Source organism: Sminthopsis crassicaudata, chromosome 4 (genome assembly GCF_048593235.1).
Source record: "Sminthopsis crassicaudata isolate SCR6 chromosome 4, ASM4859323v1, whole genome shotgun sequence".
In the NCBI taxonomy this organism is placed as follows: Eukaryota; Metazoa; Chordata; class Mammalia; order Dasyuromorphia; family Dasyuridae; genus Sminthopsis; species Sminthopsis crassicaudata.
In genome coordinates this window covers 244,684,493-244,701,776 of record NC_133620.1, presented here as the reverse complement: position 1 = coordinate 244,701,776, position 17,284 = coordinate 244,684,493, and the positions used below count along the sequence as shown (strand labels likewise).

The following is a 17,284-nucleotide window of genomic DNA, read 5'->3' as shown; positions in this document are numbered from 1 at the left end:
CAAAAACCAACCTCTTAAGTAGTAGTAGAGAGGGAGAGAGAGAAAGAGGGAGAGGGAAAGAGAGAAAAAGAAAGAGAGGGGACAGAGAAACAGAATCAGAGACAGAGAGAGAGAGACGGACAGACAGACAGACAAAGAGACAGAGAGACAGAGACAGAGACAGAGACAGACGGCTGGAGTCTGAAAGACCTGAATTCAAACACAGATTCAGACACTTATTAGCAGTATGATCTTGGCTAGTCACTTAATCCTCTTTGTCTCAGTTTGAGTTGCCAAATGAGATCACAAATGGCTAGAAATGAACAAAACAACTTAATAAGAATGAAATCATGGAGGATGATCCAACCCTACTGCCTATTTCTGCTCACTGAAATCCAATCCATTCTTCAAGGTTTACTTCAAATGTTTTGTTCCCTTCTCATTTTCCCCAGTCAATGGAGTCATTATATCTTCTTTCATCATATGACACTTTGCTTCTACTTCTGTTATATAATTAACAACTTCTTATCTATGTAATATTAGTACACATATTTTACCATCCCTAAGAGAGTATAAGATCTGTGAGGACAGAAGTTCTTATTTATCTCCTCACAGCATCAAGCAAAGTTCATCGCATATAACATGCATTACATATAATGTATAGTATGTAATAGGTAAATATATATGCATATATATAATGTCCTTTTATTGAAAAAAAATTAATGTCAACCTCACTTCAAACTCAATATTTTTTTAAAATCTAGCATATCATTTCTCCATAAAAACCAGTTCTCCTTCCAACTTTCCCATTTCTTCAGTGGCACCACCATTATTTCAGACACCAAAATATAAAAACTTGTCGTTATTTATGACTTTTCCATCTAACTAATTTCCCAAAGCAGTCAACTTCCATGTTCTATTGATATTTAGTCCAAAAAGTCTCTCATATATGATGCTTCTGTTCCATCTCCACCGTTACCATAGTAACGCAGGTATCTCATTATCTCTTGGACCAAACATCACAGCTGCCCTATAGTTGGTCTACCTCACTTCCTATTGATAAAGTTACATTAATAACTTAATTTTTCGAATAAATTGTGTCTTGTTCTGTTCCCTGATTGCTTTATATACATTGCTCTTATCTCTCCAACTATTTTGGAAATTCTTTGATTCATTCATTCAATAAGTATTTATTAAGCACATACTCTATACTAGGCATTGTGCTAAATACCAGAGAATAGGGATTATATCTTTCGAATTTTTGTGTATTCTTACAGTGCCTAATACTTATTGAGCATATAGTAACTTATCAACAAATATTTCTTATTTGACTGACTGAAATCCATCAGGCTCAAAAGATCACATACTGTGCAATGGCACAGATTGAACTTTAGAACTGTGAGAGCATGCATTTGACTCTGTTGTACAATAGCCAGTCTGGAAAGCCTGTGGCAGGGAATCTTGCCAGCAGGAACAGCAAGGTGCCACAGGGCTGACTGCCATCAGATTTCTAACCTCTCTATTTGAGGTGTAATAATTCATTAGTTGAAGAAACGCTTTCTCAAGTGTCTACAAGTCAGAGCAGAAATGTGGCAGCTACAAATTGCTTCCTGTCCATCACAGAACATAGATATTTCACACTATCCTTCACACTCATCATAATTCCTTTTGGGGGAAAAAAAGCTATTTGAACAATTCCATTACTGCAGCTCCTGCTAACTTATTTTCTTTTTAGAGGTTCAGAGAAGGCATTTCAGAATCTCTATATCACATCAATTGATTACAGGAGTATGAGTTTTGTATTTTGGCATTCTACTCAAAATACAAATGCAGATAGGCATAAATGACCAATTTATTAATTCACAAATCCCAGCTTTAAAAAAACTCCTTTTTAAAAAAAAGAATTCTCAAATATCTTCTGAAAAGATTGATGCTGGTTAAGTCTAAGTTCATTAGGGATTAAAATAGTGGCATTACATGGTCATTTGGGTAGAAACTATTTAGTAATTATTATTTTCCATATTTTATGATCACAAATCTTTCATGTCAAATGTTGTTTTTAAAAATCCTTTTGTTACCTTTGAATTCTAGATTTATGGTTGGAAAAGTATCCTGATATTATGGATAATCAAACTGATGATTTGCCCAATTCATGCAAGATTTAATTTTTCAAAATCTTAAATATTGTATCTTTTCTGCCTGGCCTGAAATCATAGGATTCTATAATATCATCTGTCATTACTGTCTTCCTGAGCCCTTCCCATATGTCCAAGTGATTCTTTTTAAAAGACCTAGTATTTGACCTATTCAAGATCTACTTGATTTGATTTAATAGTGAACTGAGCCAGCAGACATGATATCATGTCCTGCAAGTTGAGGAACTCATCCACCAACTATGCCACATCCAAAAGTGAACTTGGTTGGAAGAATATTTTCTAGGAATTACTTGAAACTTGAGTTCACTCTCCCAAGGGATCAAGGTGTGTGTGTGTGTGGGGAGAATGGCCAGGTGTGTTTCTAACTTCAAATTCTTTCTATTTGATTTTAACTTTGATTCTTTCTATGTATTTGTTCAGTAAATCAATGATTCTTAAAGTGTGGTCTAGAAAAATCTTGCAGGTCTCTAAAATCTTTTCAGAGGTTCTACAAATTCAAATTTCATTTTTATTTCTAATTTGATAAATATCTATAAATATAACCCACATACACTAATATTCTTTGGATATATCTCAATGATTTTAATGGCATAAAAATACTGAGAACAAAAGTTTGAGAACCACTAAAGTAAAAATCCACTTGTAAAAGCTTCTCTTTAAAAAAAAAAAAAAAAAAAAAAAAAAAAAAAAGTATGTCCCCAACCATATTGTAGATCCTTCTTGGCCAGGTTCTATTTCTTCACTTTCTTTTGGATTTGAATTCAAGTCTTCTTGGTTCCAGGACTGGTAATCTATTTACTGCACCACCTGGCTACCTTGCATTATATGTGTACAAACTATAAAATGTTGCTGGAATTTAAATAAGTTGACATTCTATGAGGGCAGCGGAAGTTGGAGAAGACTTCATAGAAAAAGAATTAAAGTTGTAGGTCAATGGCCCACATCATCTTGTTATGTCTAAGGTAGGCTTTCAATAAACTTATAAAAATTAGAGGATGTTAGAGCTAAAAGAAACTTTAGCATTCAACCAATCCAATCTTTTGCGAGGAGCTAAGCCTCCATAACTCTGCAACCCAGAACTTTGCATATTCATTTTCTTTCTGACATTTCTTACCTACCATCTGCCCCATATTTCTACTTTTTATTAAGACAAATACAATTAAATCATTACTACCATAGATTTTTGAAAGGATATTCTAATGTCTGATCCATTGATAAACTCACCATCTTTGGAACCTTCAAGATTAAAACCCTCTCCCATGGCCACTGTTTCCTTTTATGTGTTGCTACTCCATTAGATTATAAACTCCTGAAGCAAAAAGCTTTTTATATTCATATCATCAAAGATTAGACCCATGTTTGGATAAAATTAGAGCTTGATAAAGGTTTTCCATTTATTTCATTCATCAATTTTGCAGATGAGTAAAACAAATCTGAGAGATTTGCTCAGAATATTACCAAAGTCGTCAGAGATACATGAAAGATATAATTCCAACTTTTCTGACTTTTAGTTCAAAACTTTTTTCACCATGCTTTCCCAGTGAATGAATGCACTTACACATACATGAAAAAAGAATAAATGGATGAGTAAGCAAATATTGCTATACTTATGAAAATTGAAAGAAAAGGGTTAATTAACTAAATTAATAATTAATGCAACACATACAAAACTACATATTTGCCTAGAATATTAGGAGAAGATTTTTGTTAAACTAATTCTTTTAAGATTCTCAAATATATAATTTTTGTACTCACCGGAACAGAAACCTGAGGATTGTCTATGAGTTTTCCTAGAACAGCAAAACCATCCACATCAATCTTGCCCCTTGGCTTTATGGGTAAGGATTCAATTCTTTTGCAGTCAATAAAGAGGGTGACAGTTCTCCTTTCCACACCAATCATAACTTTATGCCATTGGGAATCAAACAAAATAGGAGTATTTGAAAAAGCTGCAGTTTGAAGACTACCATCCACTCCTTTATAGGAAAATGCAAGGGACTGAGTTTGGCCATTAATCTTCATGCCAACTTGTTCTTTCCCAATGGAATTCTGTATCTGCCAGATGCTCCAGTTCTTTTTCAGAGTGCTTCCAGTCATCCGAAAAGTTGTTAAAAAGGAATATTCTTCAGGTAGTCCATTGGGATACAAATGTCTGGGTAGAACCAAAAAAAAGTAAACATAAATCTTATTTTGAGTTCCATAATTCCTTTTTAGGCTTTTAGCAATGCCCCAGATTCCAAGCTTACAGAAAGACTGTGGTTTGAGAATCTTAACTTTCACTATTTTGCCTTTCATAACCTTCAATAAAGGCCTTCCCAGAGACTCAAGCATGCTTCTATTTAATTCTCAGTTTTGGAGAACATGTAAAAGCCACCACTGTCCTAGCCAAGGTGTTCTCAGCTCTTGAGAATCCCAACAATGTCGTCATTTATTCTAGCCAAAGAGCTACTATTATTCAGCCTCGGTACCAGGACCAGACTTTGGGCCCAACTAATGGGAGATAATTAAGAATTCAAATCATCTTCACTAGTTTAAGAAGTTGGTGCATTAGAAAAAATTGCCAAAATTTTAATCAGATGAATACATATTAAAGAATTTAAAGTACTAGTAATTTCAAAGTAATTGTGTATTATTTTCATATTTACTTGGATAGATAAAAATATACACATATACATGTGAGTCAGTACATATACACATATATATTTACATATATATATATAATTATCCCTTAAAATATGCTTATATACATTACTAAACATATATTTTATGAATTTCTGAGTTTCTAAACATTTTCTGCATCATCCACTGGCCTTCACATGTCATCTGGTGCTTCTGCAAAATTTCTCCCCAGAAACTCCTATTTAATTTCTTATGTCCACCCACAATTTATGAAAACAATCATGGGGAAAGTTGCAATGTGCATACAATCTTCACATCACCATGTGCCCAACTTCGTTATACATTCACTTGTGGAGCAGAACAATTTATAAAACATTGATCTCTTGCAAATCCCACCCTTCTGCAAAAGAATGTTTACTCTGCTTCCAGTTCTCTTAGAATTGTGCTTTGTCCTTCTCAGAGCAGATAAATTTCTAGTGTATGAGCCAGCTAAGGGATCCAAGTAGTAAACTGCCTATTCTTACAAGTAATGAGTGTGAGAGGCAAGTGTGAATCAGCATTCATCCTACATTTCCCCTCAATTGCTTATCATTTTCTCCCTCTTTATATGTCCTCGTTATTATCCATATACTTACTCTCTCCAGCTTCCCTTGAATTGGCAAAGAATCCCCAAACCACACCGTTGATCTTAGAGAAAAACGCATAGTGACCTGTATCTATACCAACTTCCTGGTAATTCTCTTACTAAATAAAGCCACTTAAAATAGAACTTATTTTAAAAAATGAAATTCAAAATTTCTTACTAATCTGTCAGCAATGACAGGCAGAAAATGAAATAGTCTTCTAGGAGTAGTCAATTGTCTCTCATTAGAAGTCTTTAAACAAAGACTGAATGACAGGTATGTGGTGGAAGAGGGCAATTCTTGTTCTGATTTGTTTTAGGCTAAATGGTCTCTAAAATCTCTTCCAATTTAGATACTCTGTGATTCATGAAATGGTATTACTATCACTCTTCCTCTAAGAAACTGTCTTTGCTTCTCTAAGAATTAGAGAAAGACTAAGAACAAGAATCTTCGATGAAACTAGATTGCAATTAATTCTGTTATTGTCCACTATATAACTGAGGGATAAGCTACTGCCCTTTAGCAAATCTCAAAAATCAGTGATCATTGCTGAGTTTTGAATTTGGTCCAGAATTCAGAAACTCAAATAACTTCCTCTTGCTATTTCATTATCCTTCCCTTATGATCGATATTTGAAGTGAAAGCATCAGAGATAAAGAGGAGGGAATTATATAGTAAGAACATATTATAATGAATTAGGACTTATCAACTCAGTATGTCACATTCATTTATTGTGGAAATAGAAAACATCTATTCTATCAATGATGGACAGAAACAACTATACCCAGAGAAGGAACACTGGGAAGTGAATGTAAATTGTTAGCACTACTGTCTATCTACCCAGGTTACTTATGCCTTCGGAATCTAATACTTAACGTGCAACAAGAAAATTGGATTTACACACATATATTGTATCTAGGTTATACTGTAACACATGTAAAATGTATGGGATTGCCTGTCATCTAGGGGAGGGAGGGGAAAATTTGGAAAAATGAATACAAGGGATAATGTTATAAAAAAAATTACTCATGCATATATAATGTCAAAAAATTTATAATTATAAAATTAAAAAATAATAATAAAATAAAATAAGAAAACATCTATTCTAGAAATCTTTATGAATTTTTGTCAACTTCCTATTTTCATAGGATGTCATTTATCAAAATGGTCCAGCCTTCTGACATTTTTGAAGCACAGGATATATGAAGAGACCTTAAAGAACATAGTCAAACTCTATTTTACAAGTGAGGAAACTGTAGCTAAGAGCTGTAAAAAGTTAGTTTAGAATTTGAATCTCCTCATTCTACCATACTATGATGATTTCTTATTTATATGCAGTCATAGCTTACATGAAACTACCCCTGGAGAACAGAATGTTGAAGAAAGCATTTATTTCTCTTTCTTATCAGTTCACTAAAAGATGAAGTTAAAAAACATAATTCTAAAGAAACATACAAGGAAGTGTAGGATAGAGGCTAACATAGAAAAGGACACCTCTAGAATTGAAAAAGACTTCAGAGACCATTTAGTCTAACTTCTCATTTTAGAGATAAGGAAACTGATGTTCTGGGGAATTTCAACGATCTGTTCAAAGTCATAAAATAGTAAGTCAGAAACAAAATTTGAACCCAGGCCAAGAGAATTAAAACAAAGGACAGAGACTTTTTAGCTAACTTGCCAGAGTGATTTAGGTTTTTCATACCTTTGTTTTCATAATGGTTCAGCTAAGTAGGACAACAACCTCCAATAAATCCTGATGCTTTGTAGAATTGATTTAGTAAATAACAGAAATAACAGAATACTTGACCTTCTTCTGGGATTAGTGTTGGTCTATTGTGGCTCTATCCTGGTTTCTCTTGAAGCAATTATTTTCTATAATACTATTAGATTCATGTTCTTAATGTTGTATTCATATTTTATCCATTTATACTTAGGAACTAATTACTGATGTCTATTACTATTATTCTTATTGTTGCATGCTTTTCAATTCCACTTAATCACTCACTGAGTTCTTATTCTCTGTTTTACCACCATTTATCCTGTACATTTTGATTTTAAATATTTATTTAAAATTAAATAGAAAATAATAAAAGAAAATAGAAAAAGAAAAACCAGAAAAGAGGGGAAAAAATGTTATGTGCCCAGTAGAACATCAGGGAGAATTCAAATTATGTAATAATAAATTTCCATTTCAAGAAAGCATATAAAATAGTAAAAGAAATTATGTACATTAGCTGTCCATCTTTGCTTCCTTTTAGGTTATTCTTTTGTTCTCTGCTGTGCACATTATTCTTTTTTTCCTCTTTCATCCTCTTTCTTCCTCCAAGCAGGCTATAGTTAAGCATAGATATAAATATAGATGCATATATATATATATATATTTACATTCATATATATCTATTTACACACATATATACACCTGCATGGATACATATATATACACAAATATGCACATATATATTGCATTTACACATCCATAAACATGCATCTAAAACAATATTAATTTGGCTTAAATATAACATAGACTTCTCTCTTGATTGAATCCTTTAAATTTGACTTTGTCTGATATCAATGATTGCTTGCCCTAATTTTTTTCCAATAAATTCTATTCCTGATCTTTTTTATAATATTTCTGTATATCTTATTTCCCATCCCTGCTAACTCTTCTATTTTAGTTCTACTGCTAAACTAGCCTTGCTATTATTTAAATATCCTGCTATCCATAGATCCCTCCCTTATCTTCTTCCCTCACCCTTACCCTCCCTCTTTATCTATTCCTGTTAATCCACACACCTAGTCCCACTATTGCAAATCTACATACCCTTCTATATCCTACCTTATCCTATTCCCTACCCCCACCTTTTTTATAGATTTTGGAGGATGCTGTACCATATACTATATATATATATATATATACACATATTTATTTATTTATACACACACACACACACACATATATATATATATATATATATATATATAATTATAGTTCCCTATTTAACTCACTCCTGTGAGTAGGTTTTTAGAACCTCATTCATATAGAGTAATTATTATTTTTACCTTTTCCTTAACAATTTTGCTTTTTACAATCAGATTATACTCAGAACTGCCTCGTTCTTTTTTTTGAACTACCCAATTACTAATGTCAATCTTAGATGTATAATTTATATTTCCACATATAAATTATAAGCAGTTTGTCCTTTTGTGTCCCTTGAAATTAAAAGCATTCTAATACATTTTAATTAATTGACTCAATTTAATTAATTAATTAATTAATTGGGAGGGGGCAGGGGGAAGGAGAGGGAGAAAAAATTGGAACACATAATTTTGTGAAGGTGACAGTTGAAAACTATCTCTGCATGTATTTGGAAAAATAAAATACCATTAAAAATTAAAGTATTTGCCAAACAACCACTTGATAATAATTACTAGCCTTTGTGGAGCACTTAAAAGTTTTTAAATGTTTTACAAATGTTGCTTCATTGTATCCCCACAACAACAAAGGTAGATGCTATTATTATACCCATTTTACAGATGAGGAAACTGAGATAGAGGTTAAGTAATTTGCCAAGGGTCACACAGCTAGTAACTGTCTAAGGCAGGATTCCTTACTCCACAAAAGCTAGGTGATAAAGTGGATAGAGTAAGATTAGTAATTCCAATCCTATATCTTATGCCTTTGTACATCTCACTAAAATAATCTATTTCCCTACCATTCAAATGTGAATAATATTGGTGGAAATGTTGCTATGGTAATTAGCTGAGAAAGTTAAGCTGATAAATCTATCTTCTTTCTCTATTCTCTTAAGCAATATTACATTTGTGGTCAATGTTCCAAAAAAGACTCTAAGGCTACTATGTAAGATAGCAGATTTCTAGTAAAAGGAGTTCTCAGGCTAGGAATAATTCTGGAAATAAAGCCAGAAAATATTTAGAATCAGCTGCATGGAAGGGTACACATACACATACACACACACACACACACACACACACACACACACACACACACACACACATACACATTCCTCCAGAAGGTCCTTTTAAATGATGATTTAAGTGATAAAGTGATATACCACTTGATAGAGACTTTAGAGCAGGGAGGAAAGAAAAGAGAGAGAGAGATCCAAGGACTCTGATACAATGTTAAGAGTATCTCTTTCAGAACCTCCATATAAGGAGAGCACTCAATCCAATTGTCTCTTCATTTCCCACCATGTTGCTATCTGGATTCCTGCATCATTCCCTCTCTGCTAGATCTTCCTTTCCCCTTCTTTTAGCCTTTCTTTTTCACATGTTGCCTTCTACTATTAGAATGGGTGCACTTTTATGATAGAGAATATCTTTCTTTTTGCTTATTCTTTATTTCCCAGCACTTAGCACAGTACCTGATACATCATTGTTGTTGTTCAGTCATATCTGACTCTTTGTGACCCCAGGGTTTTTCTTGGCAAGGATCTTGGAGTGGTTTCCCATTTCCTTCTCCAGCTCATTTTATAAATGAGAAAACTAAGGCAAACATGGTTAAATGTTCTGGCTCCATGCCCAGCATTCTATCCACTGTACTACCTAGATACCTAGCACATATTAAGCACTTAATAAATGTTCATTGATTGATTAATTGACTGATTGATTCAGAAGATGGACATGAATTCTGAATATTCTGCTTGATATTCCTGTCATCTTGGGAGGCAAATCTCTTTCTCTCATACCAATGGGCATATGCTTTAAGAATGTGCTAGAGCTAGAACTAACTTGAATCTGAGAGCCAATTAGTGGCAAATGGTATAAATCAACTCTTTGATTTGTTGATTTTTGTACTTAATAAATTATAAAGAAAATGTTAATAATGAAGATCAAATTTGAAAATATGTCACTGGTACATTTTGGTTTATTTATTTTCTGGAAAGCAAGTAAATAAAAAATTACCACAAGCCTACTTCTGGCTTTATTACATGATTCTTGAGGTTCTTTCCTGATCTATAATTTAGGAGGCTATAAAGTCATTGTGTTAGAAAATTGAAAATGTAGAATTATGAAAAAGATTTTCAAAATCTCTCTAAATTGGCCACATTGGTCAATTGGAAAATATTTTTCAGTAGCTCAGAAAAAAAACCATAAAAAACAAAGTATATGTGGACATAACTTAGTATGACCTATTGCTATTACTTTCCCTTTGTAGAAGTGTTCTCTCCTTTTCACATCTAAAATTTAAATATGAGGCCTCTGCCAGTATAGGACCACAAGCAATGATGTCTATCCCTTTTCCTAATTTTCCAACTTCGCTATTATTAGGATGAAAGATCAAGTTAACTTTTTTGGCTTATTGACTGTGTGGCAAGGACTCTGATTTCAGCTAAGGAATAGTTTTAATCTGGACTCACTGAATACTTTCTGTCTATTGAATCATTGGGTAAGAGAAAAAAATTATTATGACCAAGCATCTTTTCCATTAATTTAACATAGCAAATGGCAAAAATAAAGGGAAAAATCTAAAATACAAATTTCATTTAAGAAAATATGACTAAATCTAAGACTCACTGTGTATATTTCATTATTTTATCTTTTTTTTTTTGGGGGGGGGGATCTTGACCTATGATTACATTACTATAGGCCACTCCTAAATACTCAACCCATTCATGTTTCATGTTGTTATCATGTTGCTCATCTTGGTCCAGACAAGGCTTCAATTCAAAAAGCATTTATTATTAAGTACCTACATTATGTTAACCAATGTGCTTGAAAGTAAATAGTGAATTTTTACATGATAAAAATGTGACCTAGGTAATAAAAACATTATTATAAATTTAGAGCTGGAAGGGCCCTCAAGAATTTGAACCTCAGTTCTCAAGTCCTTATGCTTTTCACTGTACCACACTTAGACATAGGACCAAATGTTTGGAACTGAAAATATATTTCAAGATCATCTAGTCCAATCCTTTCATGTTATAAAGAAAAGATTTAAGTGACTTTCCTATTGGCAAAATGATAATAGGCATCACAGGAAAAATCTGAACTTGGCCCTCTTACTCTAGAGTCAACATTTTCCCCATTATTTTTAATATAAAAAGTGAGTTGGGGGATTTTGCAATATTTATGTTGCTGACTGTATTAAATCATATAGATTATATAAATAGATAAGCATCACCAAATAATTCCTGAATAAATTTAATAGCATTCACTCTCACTGGCTTATGGGAACTTCTTGTATTGCATTTTTGTAAAGATATTGTCCAGATAAATAAGTAAATTTGGCAGCATTCAGAATTTAAAAGCATTTCATTCCATAATGATTTTTTTATTATATTACTACCTGCACCAAATTGCTTAGAGTGAGAACCAGTGGAATTTAAGCAAAAAAAGCCTTTAGTCCTTTACACAACTGTTGAGGATCTTAGCTAGCAAAAAAAGATGAATTCATATGAAAAAAAAATTAATTCAATTGTCATGGGAAATGAGAGAAGTGAAATGCTTTCCTAGAAATAAATTAAAGATAGAAAATTATAAATAAGCCACTTAGAAATGGCTTTCTTAGCACACAGTGTAAAGTCGGGAAGAGAAGAGGAAGAAAGTATTACAGTTACAATATATACTTGGCCCACAATTTTTGTCCTGTACCCCCACAAGGGGTTTCTATTGTCTGTTTTTGAACAGTAAACTTGAAGTTCAAAGATCTCTTTTTGCATGATGGTTCTGCCATCTTCTATCTGTATGGATTTAAGAAAGCTACTTAACTTTCCTGGCCTTATGTCTCCTCATCAGTAAAATGGAAATAATAATATTCAAACTACTAAGAAAATTTAAACTACTATGATATTGGGTTGTTGTGAGGAAAGCACTTTGTAAATCATAAAGTACTATAAATACATTAGCTCCTACATATGTAAGGTTCCACTAGTTTAATATCCAGCAGCACAGAAGCAGTCTTTGGAAGAAACCGCATATTTTCTGTATGACCAGAGTTGTCACTTCTCAGAGTTATAAAAGTTAACTTTACCTTGGAAGCAAATTGAATAGAATATATGAGTGAGTGTTACCCTATCCCAGGATCCTTTACCCCATGGATCTAGAATAGGATTAAAGATTGTTATAAGTAGAAAGGTATTTTTAGAAATTATTTTTCTTTTGTTCCTTCTGTATATTCAATGAAAATATTATTGAACATTTGTTTCTTATTACCTTTAGTGGCCTCTATCAACAATTTTCTCCTACTCTCTTCAAATCTTGCTCCCACACCAAATTCTTTTCTGCCCCTGAAATTTTTTAACAGACTGGCAATAAGAAGGTATTTAGGTGGTTGGATTTGGGGAAAGAAAATCTGGCAAAACATGGTAGCCCATAAAAACTGTTTAATGATGAATCTGAGCATTTATAGTAACATATGACTGATAAAGACCAGTGAGTAGACCTATGGACAAGGCAATCTGAGCCAGCTCTAAACTCACAGTTATTGTATACATTGATTCTTTGATCATCAAGCTGAAAAACCAATCAACATTAACAATTAGTGATAGCTTAAGCAAATCATTTCATTGGGAATAAATAAAACATAGATGAGGTCCTCAATTTTTTAGCCTAAAGTAATTATTCCATATTTCAGAATAAAGATGGAACAAAAAGAAAAATTATATTGATTTATATATCATGCCTTATAAATTCCATTTTCCAGACATACAAATTTTCTTCTGCAAATTGGTGAATTGAAAAACATAAAGATAAAAAACAAACAAGTACCAGAAATTTTAAATTTTCCAAAATCATTATAATGATCTTTAATTGACTACAAAGTTTCTATCTTTTCTTACAAAGTACTTTGTTCATTAAACCAACGCATGAATTTAATTTATTGATTATACTAAAAACATGAAAAAACCTATACCTCAATTTAAAACTGAAATAATAGTACACCAAATGTTAGGTACTCACTAACAATTGGAAACTCATTTTATAATAATGGTGCTATCAACAACTTACAGATACATAAGAGGACATCTGTTTCAAATAATTTAAAAATTAAAAGGCTTGGTTTCAGGTAAGGAGGTCCTTATTCTAATGAAGAATTATTTTTCATTACTGCTGCTATTGTTACTACTGTTATCCTAGTTGCTTTTGTTTGCTCATAGTTACAGGACAAGTTGTAAAGGACAAAGAAAGTGCTGTGTTTCAGCACTAGACTGTTTGAACAGCACCTCTGTAACCCCTTCTAGTCACTCAGTGGCGCCTAGTTGAATGAATGCTTAATCTCCAACATTCTGCACAGTGGTCCTTTCAGTCAAAACCAGACAAATTATAGAATAATAAAGCCCAAGGGAATAAGCAAACTTCCTGTATTGCTTTTATAATAATCTCACCAATTTTTCTCCTGGAAGGAAAAATAATGATATATATTCTAAAAATAGAGAAGAGCATACACAGACCCAACTCCAAAAGAACATTAATGCAGCTGTAGATTTATGGATGGATAATCACACATATAGACTTTACATAGAAAGAATCATATTTACTGCCTAAAGAAGAAAATTAATTAAAAACAGATAGCTGTCCTGCTGCCTTTGATTATAGTGGTAGCATATAGAAATAAAGAATGTTATAGTGAAAGGTAACTTTTGAAATTATCCAACCCAGCTAAGAATATGTGTTTTGGTATTGATGAGAAGCAAAACACCAAAAAAAAAAAAGATATGTTACCTGGTTGGGATCCTGAAGTCTACATTATTTCCTAATTTATAAGCCACTTGTAATGATGTTGAGCCTGTAACCCTCTGGATAGCTCCTCTAGATGCTGCTTTATCTACTTGGAACTGAGAAATTAAGTCAAATCCTATAGAAAAGAAAGAAAGATAAGATTATTAGTCAGATTCATTTTATTTTGTTTCATCACTTTCGTGAATCAGAAATGCAGAAGTCTAGAAAGCCAATATCAATATTTCCAGTAAAATTGATATTCACTTGCCTGGTAAGTCATCCTGGCCAATCCGGACTTGTGGACAAAGATCATTTTCAGGATTAGGCGTCAAAGAGATGGGGAACCCTATTGGAAAGAAAAATTATTGTTGTAATTCATCATCTGCAGATGAATCTGCATCATAATTAAGAGCTAATAAATTCTTTACTGAAAGTTGGTTTATAATTATTGAATATTAGAGCGGAGATTTGGGTAAGAGGTTGATTTGATAAACCTCTTCTAACCAGTCCATTATTATAATTTGCTTTCAACATAGGATGGAATGATTCAAATTTACAAATTCTCCATTTACTCTTACCCTGGAGGAGATTAGGGAATGAAAGGGAGTGGGCTTCTTAAATAACTTTGTTAATACAGAGCTTGGCATATAGAAATGCCTTAATAAAGCCTTTTCATTCATTCATTCATTTCGAAGCACAGCTATACTAATATGTACTGAATGGTGCAGTGTCAGGAGCCTGGTTGGAAATCTTCTGGTGGTTTAGGATTTTTAAAAAGTTCATTCACTAAGTCAACAAAAATTTTTTTTAAATTGTAAGAAAACCACCAAATGGCTCAAGGCCAATTCAAGCAGCTCCTGGATGGTGAAATCTTTCACAGCCTCACCTTCTTTAAGAATCTCCTTTTCCCACAATGACATTAAGGAAGAGATTGGGTATACTCCAGCACTTTTATTGATTTGGAGGATTCATATATTTTAATGGATTCTGGGACTTAACCACCTAGATCTGCTAGTCAAATATTCTCTCTCTTTAATTTAGTAACAAATGGTAATGAGATATCGAATAGAGAGAAGAGAAAGAAATCAAGCTTTACTTGAAAATGACAAAGAGGAAAGTTAAATATTTTCCCAAATTGGGTGTTAATGTATAGTAGGTCTCCAACTTAGAAGCTACTAAAGGTAGGACATAGGAGAAATGTATAGTAGGTCTCCAACTTAGAAGCTACTAAAGGTAGGACATAGGAGAATGATGCCCATTTTTCTTGACGGGTGAAATGTTCTTGGACTTTCCTGAACTAGGTATTCAAATGTGGAATAGCTTCTGTAGGGGGAGCCCTGAACTCCCAGAAGACCATATTCTATCAATCCTTTTTTTGTTTTCCTCAGGTAGCCACGTGTCACCTACTTAAGAATTACAGCTACTTCAGAGTAGGTCTAAGTGAGTTATTCTCTTCATTTACCTCTCTCTCTCTCTCTCTCTCTCTCTCTCTCTCTCTCTCTCTCTCTCTCTCTCTCTCTCTCTCTCTCTCTCTGAGCCCATCTAACTAGTGACTTTAACTTTTGGCAAAATATGGTTATAGCCAGGGTTTCAGATCTAAATTCAGTATTATTAGAAGAGAATCAACCACCTGTCACCCACTCACCCTGAAAACAGGATCATAAGGGAAGTTGTGAAGGAAACTGCTACTTCTCTCAGTATTCAAATAAGAGAGGCAACTTTGTAAAGTTCTTGGAATCCTGGACTCAGCATCAGAAAAACCAGGCTTTGACTTCTGTCTCAAACAGTCACTAGCTGTACTCCCCCTGTAATTTATCTTCCCTCAATCTCAGTTTCCTCATCTACAAAATGAGGATTAGAAAAACTATAGTACTTTCCCCACAGGAGCAACTGAGATAGTGAATAGAAAGGGCTTTACAAAACTTAAAAGCATTGTATAAAGTCAGCTATTTCTTCCATCAGCCCATCCTTCTTCATTCACTCCCAACTAGATGAAAGATACAAATAATACCTTGAAAATGTTTTCTGCACCCAACCTAATACCCTATTTCCTGCCAAAAGAATGAAAATACTTACTTCGATAACGCTGGACAGTTGCAGATGCCCGAGGTCCCAGGAAACAGCATATGAAGAAGATAAGTGGAATTTTCCTATAAAAGAGTAGAGGGGGAGTTGGGGCACAAGACTGAAGCAGAATTCTCTTATAGGCTGGGACTTGAAGACATATTCGGTGAAATGGGGGCTGCTGCCTGGCAGAGGGAATAAGTCCAATTCTATCATGATTTATTCATTGTTATTTTCAAAATTCAAAAGGATCTTTATATTTATGACTTTGCTGACTTTATCCCATTGTGTTAACATACACACACACACACACACACACACACACACACACACACACAAGCATAGAATTTGATTTCTGAAATGCACCAAATATTTTTTCCCAAAGTTGGATTCACCACTAAGAGAGACTCATTCTTACCAGTCGCTATCCATTTTTTCTAGTTGTTTTATCTTCTGCCAACTGGCCCCCTCAGAAGGGGGCTACAGTGGGATCTGGGTTATCCTGGCACTTCTTGAATTCTACTCCAGGACTAAAAAGTCCAGGACGCTGCCTCAAGTCTCCCTGCCCTTACAAGGGCTGAAAGAAAAGAAAGTGAACTAGGGGCAACTTGTGCTACTTTAATCCTGAGGAAGGAAAAAGGGGTGGAGAATGGGTTTGCTCTGTGGGCCCTGGTCAAGTTAGGGGTGGGTCTTGAAAGGTAATGAGGTTATAAAGAGGGAGGAGCAAGCAGAGGAAAAGTTTCTGTAAAATGATTCAAGATGCAAGAAAAGCTGGTTCTGAGAAAGTCACCCAAAATTCACCAGGAGAGTTGATGCAGATAATAATCACAGTGTTTGGAAGACTGAGTAAAAAAATGGTGGTGGCTTAGAATTTTGAAAAAAACTGTTTAAGTAAATCACCCATCTCTTATTTCCCCTTTGATTCTGAGGTTACCAGAAGTGTATAGATGGTGCCCAAGTCCAGACTGTTTCCAGATCCAATTAATACATTTGCCTCAGGAAATCAATTTGACTATAAGCTAAAGTGAACTTCTTGGGAAGCAAGCTTTAAAAGCAAAATACAAACACCACAAATAAAATTAAGTCAAACAAAAGTAGAATCATACAAAATGCTAGATGGGCAGATAGCTCTCACTGTCTTACCCATCCCCATAAGGTAGT

At 33.7% G+C, this 17,284-nt stretch overlaps 1 protein-coding gene across 1 annotated transcript in view; it reads right to left on the bottom strand.

Moving 5' to 3' along the window:
* Positions 1-16,717, bottom strand: part of COL9A1 (collagen type IX alpha 1 chain) — a 123,629-nt gene extending 106,912 nt beyond the window's left edge. The window contains 5 exon segments of the mRNA XM_074310574.1: positions 3,891-4,287; positions 14,063-14,195; positions 14,328-14,405; positions 16,136-16,209; positions 16,542-16,717. Coding sequence (XP_074166675.1) covers positions 3,891-4,287; positions 14,063-14,195; positions 14,328-14,405; positions 16,136-16,209; positions 16,542-16,555 — 696 coding nt within the window. The 5' untranslated portion in view covers positions 16,556-16,717.
* Positions 16,718-17,284: the final 567 nt, after the last annotated feature.